This window comes from Hyperolius riggenbachi, chromosome 11 (assembly GCF_040937935.1).
Source record: "Hyperolius riggenbachi isolate aHypRig1 chromosome 11, aHypRig1.pri, whole genome shotgun sequence".
In the NCBI taxonomy this organism is placed as follows: Eukaryota; Metazoa; Chordata; class Amphibia; order Anura; family Hyperoliidae; genus Hyperolius; species Hyperolius riggenbachi.
This window is the reverse complement of record NC_090656.1, coordinates 189302574-189326755: the sequence shown is the minus strand read 5'-3', so window position 1 is coordinate 189326755 and position 24182 is coordinate 189302574. Positions and strand designations below refer to the sequence as shown.

Here is a 24182-nt window from a genome sequence, read left to right as displayed (position 1 = left end):
GCTTTTGGTCCGGCGCCCTGTGGAAAGAGCGCAATGGGCTGATAATAAAATATTGAGTTACCTTTTGGTCCGGCGCCCGTTGGTAGGAGCGAGTCGGGCCGATAATATAATTTTGAGTTACCTTTTTGTCCGGCGCCCTGTGGTAGGAGCGTGACGGCCTGAAAATGTAACTTTTAGTTACATTAGTTACATTTGCTTTTGGTCTGGCGCCCTGTGGAAAGAGCGCGACGGGCTGAGAATAAATTTTTGAGTTACCTTTTGGTCCAGCGTCCATTGGTAGGAGCACAACGGGCTGATATTATAATTTTGCGTTATCCTTTGGTCCGGCATCCTGTGGCATGACCAAGACGGGCTGATAATATAATTTTGAATTACCTTACCTAAAGTACTGTGCCAAAAAAGAATATAAAAATATCTTAGAGGAGAACAACTAATTAGGGCCCTTATACAGCACTTTTTGATCTAAAAATCGAATTGTTTCCTTTTTGTCATCAGTAACAGCACTGCGATGAACATGTAAATCGCAGTTCTGGGTCTTTGCTAGTGCTATTGTTTTTTTCTGGAATGGCAATTGTCGGCCGGCATTTTCTTTGTTTTGTTTGCACTCTTATGTTTTTTACCTTTTTGGTGAGGCTTGGTATGGCTGTAGGGGAGGAGGAGGCCATAAGTAGAATTTGGGGGTATATTTAAATCATTTTAAATATGCCCCTGAGTTCTACTCTTCAGGTTGCAGCAATTTGTGTAATGCGTGCAGTATTTTGTTGGCAGTTGAGATGCCATTCTGAAACTGGCTGATAATATTATTTTGAGTTACCGTATTTTTCGGACTATAAGACGCTCCGGAGTATAAGACGCACCTAGGTTTAGAGGGAAAAAAACAGGGAAAAAATAAAAACTAAACCTAGGTGCGTCCATGGTCCAGGAGTGGCTTATAGACCTTTAACCCCCTCCCCCTAGACTTCTCTAGCTAAGTTACAATGCCCAGCTACACTAACCACTGCTGCCCCCACCAACTATACTACACTACACTACACTAACCCCTGATGCCTCCCCCACCCAGCTACACTACAGTGCAAAAACACCTACTTCCCCTTCCCCCTAACCTAGCTACACTAACTGACCACTACAACAACATTGAGCTCTCACCTATCCAGCCTGGGTGGCAGCTTCTTCTGTAACAAGTAGTGGTCCAGTGTGGGTATCCAGGCTGTACATCATCCTAACGAGGTCCCCGGTCAGTTGGCAGCAGCAGCATTGTCATCTGATTGGTTTCCACCTCCCCGAGCGGCATAGCAGCAGCAGCTGTACTAATCTGCAATGTGTCTCCTCTGCAACGCTTGTCTAGTCCCCGCGGTGAGGCAGCTGCGTGATTTCAAGTTTCCTGACTCGCCACGTGGCATAGCACCTGTTGAAACGCCTTATGAAGCTGACCATTTATGCAAATCTTGCCGGCGATTATGTCCATGCATCAGCCCTGTGTAATAGCGTGATCCGGGCACAGCAGGACACCCTCAGCCGCTATAACGTCAGAGACCTCCGAGGCTTCCGTACTGCCTTGGCTACTGGCGCCCTCTCATGACCTGCGGCGCACGTGCGGGGTGACATCATTAAACAGGACAGTACGGAAGCCTCGGAGGTCTCTGACGTTATAGCGGCTGAGGGTGTCCTGCTGTGCCCAGATCACGCTAATTACACAGGGCTGATGCATGGACATAATCGCCGGCAAGATTTGCATAAATGGTCAGCTTCATAAGGCGTTACAGCGGCTGCTATGCCACGTGGCGAGTCAGGAAACTTGAAATTACGCAGCTGCCTCACCGCGGGGACTAGACAAGCGTTGCAGAGGAGACACATTGCAGATCAGTATAGCGGCTGCTGCTATGCCGCTCGGGGAGGTGGAAACCAATCAGATGACAATGCTGCTGCTGCTGCCGCTGCCTGACCAGGGACCTCGTTAGGATGAGAAGCCTACTAGCAAACGCAAGTGCCCAGATAGGTAATATTTGCCACATTCGGACTATAAGACGCAGTAACTTTTTCTCCCCACTTTTGGGGGGAGAAAAAGTGCGTCTTATAGTCCGAAAAATACGGTACCTTTTGGTCCGGCACCCTGTGGACAGAGCGCAACGGGCTAATAATAAAAGTTGGAGTTACCGTTTGGTCTTGCGCCCTGTGGTAGTAGCGCGACGAGCTGAAAATGTAATTTTTAGTTACATTAGTTGCATTAGCTTTTGGTCCGGCGCCCTGTGGAAAGAGCGCAATGGGCTGACAATAAAATTTTGAGTTATCTTTTGGTCCGGCGCCCTTTAGTAGGTGCGCGATAGGCTGATAATATAATTTTGAGTTACCTTTTGGTCCGGCGCCCTGTGGTAGGAGCGTGACGGCCTGAAAAATGTAATTTTTAGTTACGATTGCTTTTGGTCCGGCGTCCTGTGGAAAGAGCATGACGGGCTGATACTAAAATTTTGAGTTACCTTTTGGTCCGGTGCCCATTGGTAGGAGCGCGACTGGCTGATAATATAATTTTGCGTTACCTTTTGGACCGGCGTCCTGTGGCATGACCAAGAAGGGCTGATAATATAATTTTGAATTACCTTACCTAAAGTACTGTGCCAAAAAAGAATATAAAAATATCTTAGAGGAGAACAACTAATTAGGGCCCTTATACAGCACTTTTCGATCTAAAAATCGAATAGTTTCCTTTTTGTCATTAGTAACAGCACTGCGATGAACATGTAAATCGCAGTTCTGGGTCTTTGCTAGTGCTATTGGTATTTTCTGGAATGGCAATTGTCGGCCGGCATTTTCTTTGTTTTGTTTGCACTCGTATGCTTTTTACCTTTTTGGTGAGGATTGGTATGGCTGTAGGGGAGGAGGAGGCCATAAGTAGAATTTGGGGGTATATTTAAATCATTTTAAATATGCCCCTGAGTTCTACTCTTCAGGTTGCAGCAATCTGTGCAATGCGTGCAGTATTTTGTTGGCAGTTGAGATGCCATTGTTAACAAAGCCATTGTTAACAGAAAAGCATAAGTCGTCCCATTTGCAGTTTGCCAAAAACCATTGGGGGACACAGCAACCATGTGGAAGAAGGTGCTCTGGTCAGATGAGACCTAAATGTAACTTTCTGGCCAAAATGCAAAACGCTATGTGTGGCGGAAAACTAACACTGCACATCACTCTGAACACACCATCCCCACTGTCAAATATGGTGGTGGCAGCATCATGCTCTGGGGGTGCTTCTCTTCAGCAGGGACAGGGAAGCTAGTCAGAGTTGATGGGAAGATGTATGGAGGGCAACAGGGCAATCTTGGAAGAGAACCTCTTGGAGTCTGCAAAAGACTTGAGACTGGGGCGGAGGTTCACCTTCCAGCAGGACAACAACCCTAAACATAAAGCCAGGGCAACAATGGAATGGTTTAAAACAAAACATATCTATGTGTTAGAATGGCCCAGTCAAAGTCCAGATCTAAATCCAATCGAGAATCTGTGGCAAGATCTGAAAACTGCTGTTTACAAACGCTGTCCATCTAATCTGACTGAGCTGGAGCTGTTTTGCAAAGAAGAATGGGCAAGGATTTCAGATTCTAGATTTGCAAAGCTGTAGCAGTTGTAATTGCAGCAAAAGGTGGTTTTACAAAGTATTGACTCAGGGGATGAATAATTACGCACACTCCACTTTGCAGTTATTGATTTGTAAAAAATGTTTGGAATCATGTATGATTTTCGTTCCACTTCTCACGTGTACACCACTTTGTATTGGTCTTTCACGTGGAATTCCAATAAAATTGATTCATGTTTGTGGCAGTAATGTGACAATGTGACAAAATGTGGAAAACTTTTAAGGGGGCCGAATACTTTTGCAAGCCACTGTAAAATAAATAAATAAATACATAACTAAATAAATAAATACAGCAGCAGCAGGAGGAGAAGTGACGTGTGGCAGCAGCAGGCATGTCACGGGCCATGGTACCTAGCGTTAGTACCACAGCAACTAAAGAAAAACCAGGCCAAATTATCAGGACCCAGGGACTGAAGGTTGATGTCAAAGAATAATTCCCAGGCACCTCATGTCCTCCTATCGCCGACAACAGGTGCCTGGAACGTGCCTTCAATCCGGGCCTGGTTGATCTTAAGGAATGTCAGTCTGTCCACGCCCTCTGGGGACAGACGAGAGCACTTCTCGGTGACCACGCCACTGGCCGCACTGAAGCACCTCTCGGACAGCACGCTGGAAGGGGGGCAAGACAATACTTCCAGGGCGTACTGCGCCAGCTCACTCCAGATGTGCAAGCGCTGCACCCAGTACTCCATGGGGTCCACAGGATCCTGGTTGCCGGTGTCAAGCCTGCTGAAGGATCTCATGTAGTCGGCCACCATCTGGGTCATGCGCTGGCTGTGACTTTGAGAGGAGGTGGCTGCTGCACGCATTTCCTCTTTCGGCTGCTCTACCGTCATGTAGAACGCCTTCATCAATGACAGAAGTTGAAGAGAAATAGAGAGCCCAATATGGTGTAGTATGTCAAAATTAATTGGATAAATGAAACAGTGAGATGGTAATACTCACAAACACGGGTTACCATCTAGGTAACCACTCATTAGGCAGGTGAGGAGATTAGACCTGTCCTCACTCAGGATTAAGAAGTCGCTCTCTGTAGATAGGAAGAAAGGGGGTAGATCACCCCTCCACCTGGGGTGGACTCAAATATATTGGTAGGTGAACAGAGGCGCCAGAAGGATAAAAGTACATAAAATTTTTTAAAGATTGCTGGGAGGAAGTGGTGGACTCGCCTCTGTTAATGCAGACACCAAGGACTGTAAATATATAGATATACACATTTATTGAAAATACCCCAAAGAAGCAATGCGTTTCGCGGGCACAGCCCACTTCTTCAGGCAATAAGCAGGGGATAAACAACAGCAATTCAGTTATAGCAAGCAGAGCGCCTGCATCTTTGGAGGTATTTTCAATAAATGTGTATATCTATATATTTACAGTCCTTGGGGCCTGATTCACAAAGCGGTGCAAACACTTTGCACGCCTGTGAAAAGCCCTTTATCACGCCTAAACTTAGTTTAGGCGTGATCTGAAGCAACTCGCGCGAAGCTCCCGCGCGCAATCGCGCAGCGCCCATTAAGCCCTGTGGGACTTTGTGCGCGCGCCTGCGCATTTGCGCATGCAAATCTTGCGTGCGGGAGCTTCGCGCGATCAGCAGCACAAAGCGGTGATAACTCTGCTAGTGCAAAGGTTATCACGCCTAAAGTCTTTTAAGCGTGATAACTGATTTATCACCGCTTTGTGAATCAGGCCCCTTGGTGTCTGCTTTAACGGAGGCGAGTCCACCACTTCCTCCCAGCAATCTTTTAAAAATTGTATGTACTTTCGTCAATGACAGGTCTCCTGGGCGCCTGACGCTGCTGCTGGCTGCAGGCACCCGCCGCTGTGCTGGCTGGACAGAGACAGAGGGGGTGGAAGGCTGGGGGAAGGCTTCCTCCAATCGCCCAACAAAGATCTTCTGCAACTCCCTTGTTCGCTGCTCACGGCCTCTAGCAGGCAGAAACTGAGCCCACATCCCCCTAAGCCGTGGGTCCAGGATCATGCTAATGCAGGCGTCCTCCCTCGCTTGCATCTGCTTGACCCTGGGGTCTGTGCAGAGGCAGCGTAGCATGTGCGCTGCCATGGGGAACAGGGTGGTCCTTCCAGCAGAGACATCAGGGTCAGCGTCCTCCTTCTCCTCCTTTGGCCCCTGAGCCTCTTCCTCCTCTCTCCACCCTCACACCACTGCTGCTGCGCTCCTCTGTTCCCCCTCAGCAGCAACGTCCAGCACCTCCAACTCCTCCTCATCCTCCTCCAGGGACTCAAATACCTGCGCAGCAGTGGACTGCGCAGGCGGCTGCTGTTCCAGCTGGTTCAGGGCCTCCTCTCCCAAATCCACCAAATCGCCAAGTGCCCTGTCCAGCAGACAAACAAAGGGCACCCACTGGCAGAGGGATGCCCGGTGTTTGCTTACCAGGTTGTTTCCCTGCAGGAAGGGAGCCAACACCAAGCAGACCTGCTGCATCTGCCCCCACTGTGCGTTGGTGAGGATCTGGAGTGTGGTGGTGCCGGCGAGAGCCCCATCAATGATGTAGCGGTTGACAGCCCTCCTCTGCTCAACCAGCCGCTCCAACATCGCTAGCGTGGAGTTCCAGCGAGTTGGCACATCGATGACAAGGCGGTGTCGTGGCAGGCCCTCGCGCTGCTGTATGACTGCCAGTTTTGCTGTGGCAGCAGCTGAGCGGCGGAAAGTGCGCACAATTTTCCACGCCGCTTCCAACAGCTCTTCCATCTCCTGGTAGGTGCGCATGAACTTCTGCACCACCACATTGAGGACGTGGGCCAAGCAGGGGATGTGGGTCAAGTCTACCCTGCTGATGGCAGCCAGCAGGTTGGCGGCATTGTCGGACACCACCAATCCGACTCAGAGGCCTCTGCGGGTCAGCCACGTCTTCTCCTGCTCCCTTAGGTAGCAGAGCACGTTGGCTGCCGTCAAGCTGTTCTTCCCCAGGCTGACTATCTCCAGCAGTGCTTGGCAATGGCGGGCCGTGATGTTGCTGTTGAGGCGGGGTCACTTGGTGTCAGGAGTTGCTGCTTCTCCTCTGACCCCGCGTGATGGCACCACATAGTGGGCAACTGGTGCTGCTGTTGCCGCTGATGCGCCCGAGGATGGACTTGCTGCTTCCTTGCTCGGGCATTCCACCAGGCTGACCCAGTGGGCCGTGAAGGACAGGTTGCGGTCTGTCCCGAAACGGCTGCTCCACGAATCCATGGTGACGTGGATCCTCGCACTCTTGGCGTGATTGAGCGCACGGCCCACGTTCGCCATGGCAAAGCGGTACAGTGCTGGGATCGCCATGCAGGAGAAGTAGTGGCGGCTGGGGATTTGCCACTCCGGGATCCCAAACTGCAGCAGCGCTCTCATGTCACTCCCCTCCTGCACAAAGGAATATGGCAGGAGTTGGGAGCACATGGCCCAGGCAAGCAACCTATTCAGCACCGGGATGCACCTGTTGGTGGGAGGCAGCATCTTGGTCACACCGGGAAAGGACTTGCTGAGAAGTGTCTGGTGGCGTTTGCGTGCACGGGAGGATGAGGAGGCCACTGTGGAGTGAGCTGATGAGGCCACTGAGGACTGGCTGCCATGGGGGGGGTGGGGGAACAGTGAGTAGCTGCTGTGCTCCTGCTGCTGGATGGGCAGGAGGGTGGGATGCTGCTGCTGCTGAAGTCTGTGCAGTGGCTGTCTGGCTCTGACCAATACTTGCACCACTGTCCTTCACCTTCAGAAACTCACTGTACTCATCAAAATGTTTGGTCTCTAAGTGAGTTTGCAGGCACAAGGTACTCAACTTGTTGACATTGCGACCTCTGCTGAGACTGACACCGCAACTGTTGCAAATTGCACAGGTCTTGTCCACTTTGCACTTTCTGAAGAACCGCCAGACTGGGGACTTCAACTTGCCCTTCGAGCTTGAGTTCTGGGGATTTTGTTTCCCTTTGGAGGGTTAGGTTTTTTCCGGTTTGCTTGGAGGTTTGCTGCGGGTGGTGGTAGCGGCTGAAGCAGCAGGCTGTGGCTCCTTCTTTCCACGCCCCCTGTGCTGGCTGCCTTGCTGTTGCCGCGCCTCTGTGCAAGAGACGCCTCCTCCGATGACGAGCTGCCTTCAGGTAACTGTGCTGGTGGTACTAGTGGCACATAGGGAGGATCCAGCAGCACATCATCATCATCCCCAAACATCTCCTCTGAGCCCGCCTCAACCAACTCCTCTACCCCAACATCCCCTGCATCACGCTCCTCCTCCTCAGCGCCAACAACAAACGGATCCACCTCAAACTCCTCCTCCTACTTGCATGATGATGTCCCCATCATCTCCGCCTCAAACTGCTCCACAACATCACTGTACACGCTCGCAGTCCCTGAGGTGAAGCAAGAGCTCATTGAGGGCAGGCTGGTCGCTGGGGTCAACATGACCTCAAGCGGTGGTGGAGGCCTGCTGCGGACCGAAGTGCTGGTGGTGGTGGCACTGGTCTCGCTGGTGCTGGAGGTCTGGCTGGAAACTGTAGCTTGCTGGCCCGTCAACATTTCCACCACAGCCTCTGCTTGGCTCTCCGCAATGGGCCGGGGGCGACGACCTGTCTCAAAAATGGGCGCAAAACGCTGCTGTTGCGCCTCTGCTCCCTCCTCAACTCTGCGGTCAGTGGCTGGCGGAGGACCAGTCACAAACCAGATGCTGGTGGCAGTGGCTGCTGCAATGACGCTGCCTCTCCTGATGGTGCCTCACCCTCTACCTCTGCCCGTCATTGTACAAAAATAAAATATGTGTAGAAAAGGGCGGGAAAAGGTGTAAACTTTAATAAGGACTCTGAGTTGTTGGTGACTGGTGGTGACTGAGTGACAACAAAAAAATGAAAGTTTTTTTTTTTTTATTTAAATAGTAGTACTAACTGTAGTGTAGTCTACAGCAGTCACTATCAGACAGTGAGTGACAATTAAAGTCGGTCACACACGGTAATAAGCAATCAATAGGGTCGGGCAGATGACTGTCACAGATCACAACGGATGCTGGCCTGTGAAGTAACTATTATTTATTACACAGTACAGAAGCTAATAAACTCACAGACTAACAGTAGAAATTAACTGAACAAGTAGTAGTAGTAGTGGTAGTAGTATTAGTACGCAACTAACTGTAAATCGCTAGTGTACTACACAATAATTAAGTCGTGTGGCAGACAGTGAGTGACAATTAAGCCTCGTTCACATCATACACGCCTCCGTGCGGATATGGAAGCGCGTATGATGTGCTGAAACGCAGGAACGGCAGAAGGGCATAGACTGCCCTTCTACCGTTCACATCTACTGCGCTGCGCAGCAGTACGATGCGCTGGGAAGCGCTTTCGTACTGCTGCCTGCATTTTGCCCGCACCGCAGAGCTGATCCCATCACTGTCAATGGATGGGATCAGCAGCGCAGCGGAGCAGATGGCGTGCGATCGGATGCGCTGCTTTCCGTTCGCACAGCCATCTGCGTTGGCTAGATGTGAACGAGGCCTAAAAGTCGGTCACACACGGTCGGACGCAATCAATCAATAGGGTCGAGCAGATGACTGTCACAGATCACAACAGATGCTGGCCTGTACACAGTCAGTAACTAACTATTAACTAACACAGTACTGAAGGTGATATACTAACAGACTACAGCAGTGCAAATTAACTAAACTAGTACTAGTACAAAACTAACTATAATCCCTAACCTACCTAAGCTAGTAGTAGGCTAAGGCTGCCCTGGGCAACCAGGCCTAGCCTGCACACCGACTAACACTAGTCTAGCAGTATACAGTATACACTAGCTGACTAAAAACAATCAAAGTACTATCTAACTATTAAAGAGTACAATCAATGTGTTTAGGTGATTAGGAAGCAATATGCTAGGTTTAGCACAAGAAGCACTTTCTCAGAGACACGCAGCAGCACTGGAGATACTCTCAGTACCGCTCAGTCACACAGCAAGGACGGGCTCCGCAACATGGCCACCACCTTATATAGAGGAGGGGAGGGCCAGGCTCCCCTCCTCTGATTGGTTGCTAGGGTTGCCAGGGCCTCGGCTGGAGGTCTTCTGATTGGCCCAAAGACGTCATCCCCAAATACCGAAGCCGAACCCACCGCGTCATCTGGACGAATTTGAGTGCGCACATTCAGGACCCTTCGCATTTCGAATTCGACATGACGTGTAATCTTCGGGTTTGACTTCGGCAATCCTGAAAATCTACCCGAATTTTTGGGGAAATTCGCATTCGAGAGTCCTGATGAACACCCCTGGTAGCAACCATGGGGGCCAGGAAGAAGTGGGCAAGACTGGGATTTTTGGGAAGGCCACAGGCCCGGGACTTGGGCGGCTGCACATGGGAAAAGGGTTGCTGCATATTGAGAAGGCGGCTGCAAACGGTACATCACATGGAAGAGGGGTGCTGCTGCCTAAAAGAGCTGTACATGAAGTAGAGGGGCTGCTGTTCATGGACATTACATATGGATGAGGGGGCTGCACATGGAATGGGGGACACTGCTGCACATGGAGGGAATCAACAAAAAAGTTGGCGTAGGGGTGCTAAAAATGTAAATCCAGCCCCGGGGAGCCTCTGCAGGATCCAGAAGCTTCCCGCTTCGTAGCTAAGTATGTTTTTTACCCTTAGCTTTTTCTCTGGTACATTTTAAGTACCACGGATTTACCAACAGCAGAAAACATAGGTGATCCAATGAACCTCTTTTTTGTTTTTAAAGCCTATTAACCTATTTTTTGTTTGACGTTTTCAATGAACTGTGGTGGCCTCTGTTGTGCAGGTGTCACCTCTGGCTTGACTTGCAAAGCTGGGAGAACATAAGCGATGCAGCAAAATGTGTAGTAACTTAGTGGCTGGATGGCTGAAGTCGTGTGTACCACTAGGGTGAATCTGTCTTATGGTGGCCATATATGGTACAACTTTTTCATACAATCTTACCATTTCTATGTAATATAAAGGGAACTGCCTGAATTCTCCTTTCAGTATATTCACTTTAATTTACCCTTATACTACATAGAAATTGTATGAAAAAAATTGTACCATGTATGGCCACCATTCAAGTGGTCTGAAAGCCAGCATTTCTACTTTGCTCTAAAAGATTCCTCACAGCTTGAAAGCTACTATCCCAGAAATTTTTTTTTAGCAGATTACTGAAATGGTTAAACGAAGCACTTTGTCCTGCTATTCAGCTTCCAATCTGCATCCAAACTGTAGAGCAACACAATCTTTGTTTACATTCCAATGTTGTTACAATGTTTGAAAGCTATGCTTCACGTTTAAAAGCTGTTAGGGCTCTTTCACATTAGGGCAGACTTTCTGCGTTAACGCAAACGGAAGCCGTTTGCGTTAACCAAGGTAAGATGAAAGTCCATAGACTTTCATTTTACCTTTCACACTCAACGCTGCGTTTCGATGCGTTGCGGTTCCGACGCACCCGGGCGCAGTTTTTCCTCCAACACACCCGCGAGCCGGCGTTTTCCGTCGGGTTTAAACACCAGCTACCGCCGCTGATTGCGTCGCACTGCAGATACCCGACGACACGCCGCAGGCAGACAACGCGTGCAGGAGAACGGCTCCTGTTCGCGTTGTCTGATGTGAAAGAGCCCTTAGTACAACATCCTTTTCCAGTTATAAGTACTAAGAATGAATGTCACTTGGGGGTTGAATAAAACTGATAATGATGTGAGCACAGAAAAGACATATGTGGTTATTTCATTATAAATGTTATGTTGTATTTGTCTGACTTACAAGTGCCTCTTTCATTTAATTGTAAACAAGATGACTGAAATGATCAAAATCAATGTCAAACTGGCCAAAACACTCAATTTTAGTGGGGGTTGAATAATTTTGAACACAAATGTAAATCAATGGGCCCGTTTCTTGTCAGAAATTCTGTGCAGTAGACTGCAGAAAAAAAATCTGCACAGCAGAGCCGTCAGAATTCGCACACCGCAAATTAATTACCACACATGTAATTAATAGGAAAAAAAATCGCATGCGAATTTTCCATGCGAATACGTTTTCGCTTAAAATCAATGTAAAAGCACACAGGCACTGACATGGTTAAATTCGTATACTTACAAACAGATGCAAATTTCAACGCATTTTCGCGTTAGAATTCACATACATACAAATTTGTTTTTTCATTTTCCGCAACAGAATCACACTGCACTAGTGGAAACGGGCCCTCAGTGTTTCCCAGTTCACCTTATATGCGTTTTAACTGAAAGCTTTTCACAATGCTCTGCTATAGAACTGGTAAGTTAAAATGCTCGCGTTTTTCAGCGTTCAGTGTGAAAGAAGCCTTAAAAAATCCAGTTAAGATAAGATTTACTGGATTACATATATTTGCCAGCTGTCCTAACTGCTGTCTAGCTTTAATCAGTTTACCCTGTGTAAGCAATCAGAATCTACCTGCTTAGCACGTCCCAAACCTTACACAATCAAGCTCTGAACTCCACATTGCTGTACAGATCAAGGTCCATAACTATCCAGAAATACCAGGAGGATGGAGACCTGCTCCTCAGAAGAGTCCCAATTATAATTCTGTAACATCCAAAACTAAATGCACTGAGCCATAAAACCCAATACCAAATCTTTGCACCCTCCCATGCTTGTGAATAGGGTTGGTTGCTGACCAACACTTCATCCCTCTGGACCTCCTCCACGGATGTGACACATGGAGGGAGAGCACGGAGTGGCCAGGATAGCTAGGCCTCTCTTCCTTGATAGGGTGAGAAGAATAAGAAGAGTAGTCATTGGGGAGGAGCTATTGGGAGGGGTGTGTTTAAAGAGGAACTTTACTAATTATAACTTTATGAATAAAATGGCTTATGTTTTACAATAGGACTATAGAAACCATTTAGTCAGTGTTTGCCCATTGTAAAATCTTTCCTCTCCCCGATCTGCATTTTGAAACTTCACTGGTTGTTAATGTTTTTACTGCTGTCAAGGTGCACAAGTTTGGAATGTTTGTTTGTTGAGTGTTCTAAAGGGAGCAGAAAAACCTGGAGGTTAATTCAATGCACTTTTTCCTCCTAAGTTTTAGTAAGTGGCTTTTGCGAAGGCACAGCTGTACTGGCGTAAGCTCTTGAATATGTTCATACAGTCCGCGCACTGCAGCAGAGGGGGCCAGGAGTATGAGAAAGACTCTGCAGGATCCAGAGGCACCCCTCTTCTTAGGTAAGTATCTAATAGGTGTACCCAAGGCAGTATTAAAAAAATGAATATAGATTATACAGACTTATAGAATATAAGTGTTTACAGTATACTTGCCTGGGGCTTCCTCCAGCCCCCGGTAGCCCAGAGCTCCCTCACCATTCACCTGGGCTACTCCAGTCAGCTCCAGAGAATTCCCAGATTGTGCTCCAATTCCTTATCCCCCTCCCTATTGCTGTGCATGTGCAGTTCACCAAGACTAACTGTGCAGACGCAGAATGCTCCCAGCCATAGAAAGGCAATCAGGCACCATGTGTCCAGGACTGAAAATGTACAGTGGAACACGATTGGTGAAATCACTAGAGCTGACTGCAGGAAAACCTCAAAAGAGCCCATGGCCTATAGGGGAGGGGAGTAGAGGGGCTGGAGAAAGCCGCAGATATGTATAAATGCTTGTCTTTATCTCAGGTACACTGTAAGCTTTGTTCACAAGCTAGGTGAAACTTGGCCAAGGCACCAGATAATAACCAACTCTGCTGAGAATGTAGCGTGTGTACAGCCCCCCTTAAAGCTCCCCCATGCTTGGACAGCAAGCAGCCCAGTGGATCGCTTTGGCCAAGAGCATTGTTCTCCTCACTCATCCTACCAACCACGGAACGTCCCTCCCATGCATCTAAATCAGCCCTCTGCCCCGGACAGCAACAGCACACATCTGTACAGCCTCAGCAGTGCACTGTCGTCTGAGGGATTGGATCTCGCTCCCTGCCAGGCAACATGCTTCACACACCATATACATGTATAAGGATTTATGCAGTGAGCTTTACTGCTTGAATTATAGAGAGAACAACAATAAAAAAAAGTGCACTGCAGTGACCATGTTAATGTGCCCTTCTTCATATGCACATTGTGCTAGGATCTGTTTAGCAAGGATACAAGTCAGCAGAGAACATTTGGTTTTGTATTTCTAATAATTCATACAATTTCCTAATTTCTACACCAGCTTCAAATGCACAAATACACAAAGTACTGTAACAAATAATAACTGGCTCTGAACAGGTCACAAATCTACTCGAAAAAATGAATATACAAAGAAATCATGACACTTTAGTAAGAAAAATATATTTATAAAAAAATAATTTTATTGATTGTGTACAGCTGTCGGGGAAAAAAAAAGTAAAACACTTTATAACATATAGATTTAGAAATCAGTCTTATAGTTAAATAAAAGCTACAGCAATTTGCAAAGTACTAACATACTCACTATTAATATTACAAACAAGGACAGTTGTTCTCCCCAGGTAGTTCCTAAATAAGGCAAAAGACAGGTGCTGAGAGATGAGGTCAGTTTACATGCAAACAGTCAAATACATAGTCACTGCAGCCTGAAACACAAACAGCAATAAAAGCAGCTGACCGCTGTCAAAATGGAAAATATTACTTTCCAAAAAAAAAAAAAACTGTAGTTGTTTTCCACTCATCCAGTTGGGTTTACCCTTCACAGCTCCCTTTTCCTTTGGTCTAGCCCATGGGTAGAGAACCTATGGCTCGGGAGCCGGATGTGGCTCTTTTGATGGCTGCATCTGGCTCACAGACAAATCAGTAGGGGTTGATTTACTAAGCTACACTGCTCAAGCAGTGCAGCTTAGTGTGGCAGCGCAAGTAAAATTTTCAAAGTAGTGCACGCTACTGCTGTAGCATGCACTACTAACTTACTCATGCTACCCCAAAAGGAACAGCTGCTCCAATTGACCCACTCCGGACCCTATCAGGTCCAGTGACTTTGTAGAACGAAATCCCCACACTTTGATTGGCCCAATAGGCTGCCTGTCAATTGACAGGCAGCCTTTTGGGCCAAAGTGTGGGGATCTCATCCTACAAAGTGAATCAACCCCCAAGTCAGCTAGCTAATTGTACAAGCTGTTAGTTGGTATTTCTCCTGTCTGGCTCTCAGGAAAATTGCTGATGTTGCTGAAACCCAAGAGAAGCTGAAGACGTGTCTGACACTTTCGCTGCCCGGTGGATCAACTGTATAGACATCACCATGGCAACAGGGACCTAAGCCCTACTGTCCCAGTTTGAAACATTATATGGCTCTCACGGAATTACATTTTAAAATATGTGGCGTTTATGGCTCTCTTAACCAAAAAGGTTCCTGACCCCTGGTCTAGCCCCTACTCTACTTACATCAGTAATCCAGGGACCAGTTCTATGAAAGGAATCCATGAAGTGGAGAACTGGCTGAGTGCAAAACAACTGCAGCTTTTTTGGAAATGAAAACCTACCGTTTTGACAACTTTCAGTTGCTTTTAATGTGGTCTGTGTTCAAGGCTGTTGTAAGCATGTGCTTAAAGGAAGCCCCAGGCAGGGTGATAAAGTTGGCTTTTACCTACCTGGGTCTTTTTCTAGATCCCCATAGTCTTGAAAGTCACTCAGTGTCCTACCAAGCCCCTTCATTGGTCTGCTATCAACCCCAGTATTGTCTGCGAGTCGGCAATGGACGTATTGGATGATTCGTGCCTCCTCAAGTGCATTCCTGTAGCCAGGAGCGTTCTGCACAGTTGCAAGCCTTGGCAAACTGCATGCGCTAAACACTCCCAGCTATGAGACCGTAATCAAGGAGGTGTGGCCCCAGATCAGCAAATCAGCAGTGTGCATGGCGCCCAAATTGGGTGCTCCATAGCCCGTAATGTTAATTACTGCTATAACGGCAGGGAAGGGGGTGGGGAAGACTTCTCGCCGTCTCCGTTTAATTCGGATGTGGGCAATAGCAAATTATGTGTCCAAAGGGAGAAATTATGTTATCAGTAGGGGAATATATTTGTTGTAGTTCCTTGCATTGTCGAGCACTGTGAGAGTCGTCTCATCTTCTCCCCAAACCCAACTAACCACCACTAAGGAGCATACTCGTGGGGAAGGGGGGTTGAAAGAAGCCCCAGGTAAAATAAAAGCCAACCTTTTCCCCCTGCCTAAAGCTCAACACACCATGCAATCTTGGTTGTACAGATTTACCAAATCTATGTAGTATAAGGGCCAACAGATTGAAAATACCTTGAATGATTGAATGGTTAAGCTCTTATACTACATGAAAGTGGTAAGATTGAACAACCAAGATTGTATGGTGTGTGTTGAGCCTTAGGCTTCCATTAAGTGCAGAGGGTTTATAAGTATAACTGTTCACTATTGATACTAGATGTTGCAGGCACCAGCAGCTCACTCCCTGCTTGTAAACATCATCTTGACCTACATGGATCCAGAATATGCATGGGTTCTTTATGTATTTCACTTCTGCGTTTGAACACAAGCATGTCATGTTGGTCCCACTGGGACAGTTAAATCCTTGTATGATTGTTTTGAAATCAGGCTTATTGCCTAATAAAACTATTTGAAAACTAAATACAAGTATGTCTCTGCACGGTTTACATTTCAAACATGTCAGCACCAACCTCTACTAAAGCTAAGTGCCCACGGCCAGATGGTTCGGAGATCTTCACTGACGTACAATCATTCCCCGATCCATCTGGCCCAATCTGCATGTCTCCAGCCAGATCGTTTACACAATCGCAGAAACTGCCTTGGGAGTCTACAGGGATTTTAATGCCTGCTCAGTCCATCTGGTCTAATCTGTGTCGTTTGTAATACCAAACAATCGTTTACATGATCACAGAAACTGCCGCAGGAGTCTACGGGGATCTGGATGATCGCTTGTTCAGGGATCCAACATGACGGTCGTGGGCCAAATTGTTCAATAAATGTTTCATCTTAATAAACTATCTCAAAATAAGTGGAGTAGCTATAATGACTGTGGGTGGAGGGCCTGGGGATAAGGGGATCCCTCTCCTCCCCCTTACGCAGTGTAGTGCAGTGGAGCATTTTAATATTAACCTGCTCCAGTGCTGCTTCAGGTCTCCCCTGATCTCTTTGACAGTCACACGCTCTATGCTGCATACCTTTAGCTCCTGAAGCATGTCACATGACTGAGAGAAAGCGGTATGGAAGCACAGAGCATCGATGGAGCAGATGTGTGTTACCAGGAAGGAGAGTTTGGATCCCAGGTTGGGGGAGAGGGGTTGGGGAGGCAATGCTAATTGTGTTGGGAGGAGTACCGTGAGTTATTGCTTAACCCCGGCTCAAACTGACAATATTTCAATCAGAAACCCTGTCATTGGTGTGGTCCTCTGGATGGTAAGGCAGTGTGCGGTCTTTTTGCTGCTTACAATACTCTTGTAGGGAACTCTTGAGGGCCACTTAAAATGGCAAGGAGGGCTGCGAACAGCCCAAGCTTCTTGAGTTTAACACTAGTGTCCTAGGGTGACATTGCAGGGCTGAGGCTGTATAGATGAGTCACTAGCCTGCAGGCTATTAATGTGTTCTGCTGCTATGCTTGGGGGGGGCTGATGGAGTGGCTCAGGAGTGACATCATGTATTGGGCAAGTAAAGTGAGTAGGACAGTGATCAGGCCAAGCTTGATCCACTGTACACACACTAGATTTTGGGCAGAGGTGGTGGTCATTGGCCGTGTCTCATCTAGCATGTGTACGAGGCATAGTGTTTACTGAAGGCAAATATCTCTTAAAGCTACTGAAATGTGCATATAAATATTATAATGAAAAAAAAAAATATTCCATGCCATTAAAAATAGTCCAGAAGTAGTTGTTCCTCTGGCTTCTTATGGACTTATTCAGACCTGTATGTAAGACAACAAAAGAGGAAATCTGAGTGTACATATATTTCCAACAATGCAATATTATCTTACATTAAATAAAGAGGATCTGAAAATATCAGTTTCATACAAAGGTTGATTCCAGAAAAAAAACTTTCCTGTAACGTATACATGACGTGACATGTGACTTTATGAGATAAACATAGGTGCATATAGTACTAGTCCTAATTAGAAATTAGTTAAATTCTCTGTTCTTCAGCACAGCAGGAGTTAAAAACTTGATTACCCTTTAATCACGTTAGTAAAACTAACCTCCACACGTGTTTTTCCTCACACCCTACATTAGTGGGCAAAGTACTGGACGTTTGATGAAATTTGTATGTTTTTTTATTGAAAATTAAATGCTTTATTGGATAAGAACCTGGGTATCAATCACTGATGTGCCTGGTGAAACATGCATTTGAGTGAAAGATCCACCTGGTAACAAGGTAGTTTCAGTTCAGTGAGCCTCCTTTTTTGTGGGGTTGTGGTATCACGTGTATAAGCGCTGCTATGCACCTGCACTGGGAGAAAGAATAAAAGAAGCTAACAGACTGAAGCAGTATTACACTATGCAAAGTATTGTTTTATAGGCTGAACTGGAACTATTGGGAAAGAGCAGTGGATTTACACACAGACTGTTGCAGATTATATATGAAAGTCACAATCAGATTTAGCACTGTAATAACAGAGCAGGAGATTTGGTCGCAGCCCGCGCCACCATAGACCGTAATAGGAATTGTGGCTATAGCAGCACACAGTGAGTAATTTCGGCGCCATCAGAAGATGGAGCTGAAGTTATCCGATAAGCTGATATCTTCTGGGGATCCGTGCTCGGCAACAGTGGGTGCCAAGAGGACACGGGAAACATCTGTTTTTTTAGGTCACAATCCGCCTTGGGTACACTTTATGCCAGCTGGAACTAATAACGACCTATGTGACAGAGACGCTGCCTCCACCTTCCTCTGTGATCACACAACTTCTTCTGATGGGCAGAAAACAGCACAGGGCATAAACACTGCTTTGGTTTCCGACTGGCAAAGCACTGAAATGTTCTACCTTCATTTACATCTTTATGCACTTCCCTATTGCTGGCTTATAACAAGCAACCACTTACCCAGCAATGACACAGGTTGTTGTCCACAAGTATCGCTTTCACACTACTGCTTAGACTTCGTGGCCTGTACAGGAGCAGAAGGATTCCTCATCTCGAAACTGATCCCATCTCCAGGCAATCTCGACTGTACCCAAGGAAACAACCAAACTAGATACCATCTCTCTCCTAAAAAGTTTACAGCGTTCCTCTTCCAGCCCTGATCATAGTCCCTTGCACGGCCACCAAACCACTCTTTTGTGGTAGATCCACGGCAGAGAAGGACGCAGTGTAGGATCAGGAAAGCCAGGCAGAACAAGAAGCCCCCAATACAAGTGTCTGCCACAAAGGCAAATATGAAGGTCGATGCAGTCACCTGACCTGGAGAAGACAACAGACATATGAAAACAATAATAAAAAAGCTACAAACTTACTTGATGATTACATTTTGTACTTGTATTTCAGCAAGACATAAAATACTGTAAAATTAACGTCACAAACCCAGGCACTAGAAAGTATGTCTAGAATGAGGCAAAAAAAAACAAAAAAAAAAAAAACCAAAACATGGATCAGTACAGGATGACTGTAAACTCGCACCAGTCCATTGTCAGTGGCCTTCAGGAAAGGGCCATTCCATCAACACTGCCCCCCCCCCCCCTCCCATTATAGGAGAGGTTGCGGCAAAGCAGACCACTCTTCATCCTTGTTTACTACTAGAAGGGTCGCAGCTAAGACTACTCACTGTCCTTTTTGTAGTGGGCCCCAGGATTTGGTTAGTGTGGGAGGAGATACACAAAGGACAACTGAAGGGAGAAGAATATGGAGGGTGCCATAATTATTTCTTTTTAAACAATACACTGGTATTGTATAAAAAGAAATACATATGGCACCCTCCATATTCTTCACACTGGCAGCCCTGCTGATCTATTTGCAGTCGTTTCTGAATCACACCAGAAACAAGCATGCAGCTAATCTATCAGATCTGACAATAATGTCAGAAACCCCTGATCTGCTGCATGCTTGTTTAGGGGCTATGGCTAAAAGTATTAGAGGCAGAGGATTATCAGGATAACCAGGCAACTGGTATTGCTTAAAAGGAAATAAATATGGCTGCCTCCATACCCCCCTCGCTTCAGTTGTCCTTTAAGTGGAAATCCAGTGCAATTTAAACATTACTCTTTCAGGAGAGGGAAATCTTCTCAATTACTCCACGGCTACAGAGCTGGGGATGGGCTACACAGATGGAGGTGGGGCTGTTGAGGTAACCCAGCCTCCAGAATAAAAGGACATGGCTTTTTTCCGTAATGAAGATAGGGCCTTCCTCTTATGTGGTGCAGCATGGGTGAAAAAATACAATTGCGGCTAGCGTAATTCATTGTCCCCGACGCTAACTTACATTGGACTTCTGGCTTTAACCTCCTTGCCGGTTATCCCGAGCTCAGCTCGGGGTAACCTGCGCAGGAGGATTTCTCAGGCCCCGCTGGGCCGATTTGCATAATTTTTTTTACCTACATGCAGCTAGCACTTTGCTAGCTGCGTGTAGTACGCGATCGCCTCCGCTACCCGCCGCGCCGTCTCCCCCCCCCAGACCCCTGCGCAGCCTGAGTAGTGGATCGGGATTCCCTATGACGTCCCGACGTCGATGACGTCATCCCGCCCCGTCGCCATGGCGACCGGGGAAGCCCAGCAGGAAATCCCGTTCTGAACTGGATTTCCTACTTACTCCGATCGCCGGAAGTGATCGGAGTGGCTGCAGAGCTGCCGCTGCTCAGCGGCTATCATGTAGTGAGCCCTGGGCTTGCTACATGATTTTAAAAAAAAAAAAAATTCTGCCTCCTTGCTGGGGGAATTAGACCGGCAAGTAGGTTAACTTCCCACTTCAAGTTCACTTTAAGTTACAGCATTTAATAGAGGAATCTAATGCTGGGTACACACGATGCAATTTCCCGCCCGATTGACGGGTGTTCGGACGGGAAGTTGCATCGCGTGTAGATGTCCAAAGTGCACCCGATCAATAAAGCAAACGATTTTCCAATTATAAGTCCGCAAAATCGATCACTTTATCGATCGGGAGCCGATTGGACATGTCAGAAATAATCCCCCGATTCCCGTGAATCGGGCGGGAAATTGCATTGTGTGTATTAGGCATAAACACTTCCCTATTACCTGTCAGCAGCATCATCCAAGGCATAAAAAGGAGGAAGAAGCTGTGAAAACTGATCCCTTCGTTGAGCAGGTTTATGAAGATCTCAGCATTAAGAATGGTGGTGAGAAGCAGGGCTATCCACCCATGGAACAGAGAGCAGATGAAGTATCTGTAATTTGTGAACCCAACACACTTGCCAAGCAACGTGCAGTGGTGATCACGTCGGAGGACGCACACATTACAGCTGTGACAGTGGTTGCATCGAGGAGGAACGTGCGCCTGGCAGGTAAAGCAATATCTAAAAGAGAAAATGGGAAATCACCACTAGATATAAACAGATCCTCATCAATGCTGTGTATCCAGCGCAAGATCAATGGTTCATTAAAGTGAAACTAAACTTTTGTTAGGAGATAAACAATTTGCTTTTTGTTTTAGCTTGGTGTATTTGCCTTCTTAAAACAGAAGGAAATCTGCAATAATTCAGCTATAAGTGAACATTTGTGGTTACCCACAATGCACTACTACTGAATATGCAAATTATCCCTTTTTGCCCTTGGTAAGCCAAGCAAGCATCCAGAACCGCTGGCGTATAGCAAGCCTATAGATTTAAATTTTCAGCCATATCATATCCACATGTAGACAGCCTGTTTCGGACTTTTGGTCCTCATCAGTACATGGCAGGGATTGATAAGGCTGTATAAGATAGGGCTTGGACCAGTACAACAGAGTAACTACCGTATATACTCGCAAGCAAGCCGAATTTTTGACCACCCAAAAGTGGGCCAAAAGTTGGGGGGGTCGGCTTGCTTGCGAGTGATGTGGTCCGTGGTCCCCTCTTCCCGCGGCCGCCGCTGCTATTAGCTTACCCGGCGGCTTCCTCTATTCCCCTCTCCGTCTCCTGCTCGCCCGTGTAAATAATTCACAGCAGCTCGCCCCATGACGGCTGCTGTGTGATGAGGGAGGAAGTTGTAGGGAGAGCGGTTCCCATAGTAACGGCAATACACACCGCCGCTACAGGAAGCCGCTCTCCTGCTTCCTCCATCATCACACAGCAGCCGCCGTGGGGCGAGCTGCTGCAAATTATTTACACGCCCCATGCAGGAGACGGAGAGGGGAATATTGGAAGCCGCCGGGGAAGGTAATAGCAGCGGCAGTGGCGGGCACCTACATATACACATACTGGGCACCATCTACCTATACTGAGCACTATACTAGCTATAATGGGCAGAGGCATCTGAGCCATTAGGCAGCTATAAATTCTTGCCTAGGGCGACAGGAGGAGGGAAGGGCACTTCTGCACTGAGTAGTGAGAGAAGAAATGCCTCTCAGATCACTCAGGTATCAGGTTACACTGCAGCAGCAGCCTGACTCGACTCATAACTAATTTACTGACTGATTCATTAATTTCCTTCAGCTCAATGATTCAACGAACCACAGCAATGAATGAGTCAGTGAGAGAAGGCACTCATCCTAGTCAGGGATCCGAGTACAGCATCAGCTCCTGAGTCCTGAGATCCATTCAGTCCCTCTCTCTCTGCTACTGGTAACTGCGTGGATGTAGAGACTGTGTAGCAGCCAGGCATTGACTGCCCCCCAGGCCGCCTTTCATTCAGTGATTTAGGGTTGGTCCTGTGTCTGCTGTATTCAGGTTTGTTGTTGTAAGGCATGTAAAACACTTGACTAGCTGATAAAAGTGCAATTAGAGGGCGGGCAAGCTGGTAAATATACACAGCATGATGCAGAGGAGGGTCCATGGGAAAACATCTGTCTGGTCTCTCCCCATTGTTAAAATGACTGCATGTGCAGATAAGGTGTTAAAGAGAATCTGTAACGTTAAAACGTCCCCTGGGGGGTACTCACCTCGGATGGGGGAAGCCTCAGGATCCTAATGAGGCTTCCCACGCCGTCTGCCGTCCCTCGGGGGTCTCGCTGTAGCCCTCCGTACAGCGGTGACGTAATATTTACCTTTGCAGGCTCCTGCGCAGGCGCTCTGGCTGCTTTCGCTCCGAAGGAGGCGGAAATACCCGATCTCAGTCGGGTCCGCTCTACTGCGCAGGCGCAAGTCTCCGGCGCCTGCGCAGTAGAGCGGACCCGACTGAGATCGGGTATTTCCGCCTCCTTCGGAGCGAAAGCAGCCACAGCGCCCCCGCTGGAGCCTGCAAAGGTAAATATTGAATTGAACAGTCGGCACAGTCGCCGGCTGTTCGGAGGGCTGCAGCGAGACCTCCGTGGGACAGAGGACGGCGTGGGAAGCCTCATTAGGATCCTGAGGCTTCCCCCACCCGAGGTGAGTACCCCCCAGGGGATCTTTTTGTCGTTACAGAGTCTCTTTAAACAGGTTGAAAAGTTTTGACAGTCTCTAGACTCCAGGAGGGCTGCTTGCTGACTTGTGTGGGAGACTGGCAGGGACAGCAGTCCTATTACCAGCAACTAGTCTCTGTGTAATGTGGGACTGCAATACAGATAAGCTCTCTGCTCCATCTCAGGCTATTCTCAGTCTCACTCCACTCCTCCTATCTCTGGGCTAGTGCACGACAAAATCGCAATAACAATCGCTAGCTATTCGCGATTTCGACTTTGTGAAGAGATTTTTGAAAGAATCGCTCCAATAAATGCTACCTGCAGCATGTTTGCGATTTTAAAAAATCACAACACTGCTGTGGGAACACCCTCATAGGGTAACATTAGCCCAGCGCTTTTCAAATCGCTGTAAATTTGAAAAGCGCTCAGAAGCACTCTTGGTGTGCACCAGCCTCCTTCATTCACCTTTGTTTTCCTCTTTCCCTAGTGCTGGGTGTTTGTGTCTTCTTGTCATACAGGAAAGCTAAATAAAAGTGCAATCCTGGTGAGGCAAATATCTTCTTCCGTCTCTTTCAGCTTTTCTCTCCTCATTATTTCTCTGCATAAGTGCTCAGAAACACTATAAGGTAGTGAAAACCGGGATTAGTAGAGATGGTGGTGAAGGGGAGGACATAGGTAGGTGTATGTGTGTGTGTGTGGGGGGGGGGGCGTGGGGGGATTGGCCTTGAGGGAATTACAGTGGCCATACTTCTGTTGACTTGACAGCCGATTGACTAACCTTTTTGATATTAGCAAAATCGGATTAAAAATTTTGGGTGGGAATTGGTTGAATGTATCAATCTGAGATGTTGGGGAATCTTGGGCCAATGTGGTTGTCAGGTGTGATAATCATGGAGTGCGATAACCACGAATTATAGACAAGATGGAAACCCCGGCCGTTGTCCCTCAAAATGTATTGTGCCCCCCTGATGCCTGTACTTTTCCTGTCACACTGTTCACAGAGTGTCCTTGCTGTATTTCCGCATTGGCGCTCCACGTGATTACTGGCATATACGACATGGGGTGAGTGTGTGACATAATTTGGGCTGAGGCTGCCATGATAACGGGCCTCTAGGCTGTGTTTCCAGCCCAGCCCAGAAGGTCCCAGTCCTCCCCTGGTAGCAGCATAGTGTGTGTGTATAGTGTAGTGTGTGTGT

General features: G+C 47.4%; 1 protein-coding gene across 4 annotated transcripts in view; it reads right to left on the bottom strand.

Annotated features, from left to right (window-relative positions):
- Positions 1 to 13900: 13900 nt before the first annotated feature.
- The window catches only part of LOC137537664 (probable palmitoyltransferase ZDHHC24), a 56617-nt gene continuing 46335 nt past the window's right edge, over positions 13901 to 24182 (bottom strand). Inside the window, exons 4-8 of one of the 4 annotated variants that reach the window (XR_011024651.1) lie at positions 20706 to 20983; positions 18564 to 18920; positions 17375 to 17431; positions 14009 to 14052; positions 13908 to 13928 (exon numbers count right to left, since the gene is read on the bottom strand). Coding sequence is in view for 1 of the 4 variants with exons in the window: in XM_068259581.1 (XP_068115682.1) it covers positions 18607 to 18920; positions 20706 to 20983 (592 nt within the window). In the remaining 3 variants the exon portion in view is untranslated. Of the gene's footprint in view, positions 17432 to 18563; positions 18921 to 20705; positions 20984 to 24182 lie in introns of all 4 variants that reach the window. The other 3 variants (XR_011024650.1, XR_011024649.1, XM_068259581.1) reach the window with 3 other exon arrangements.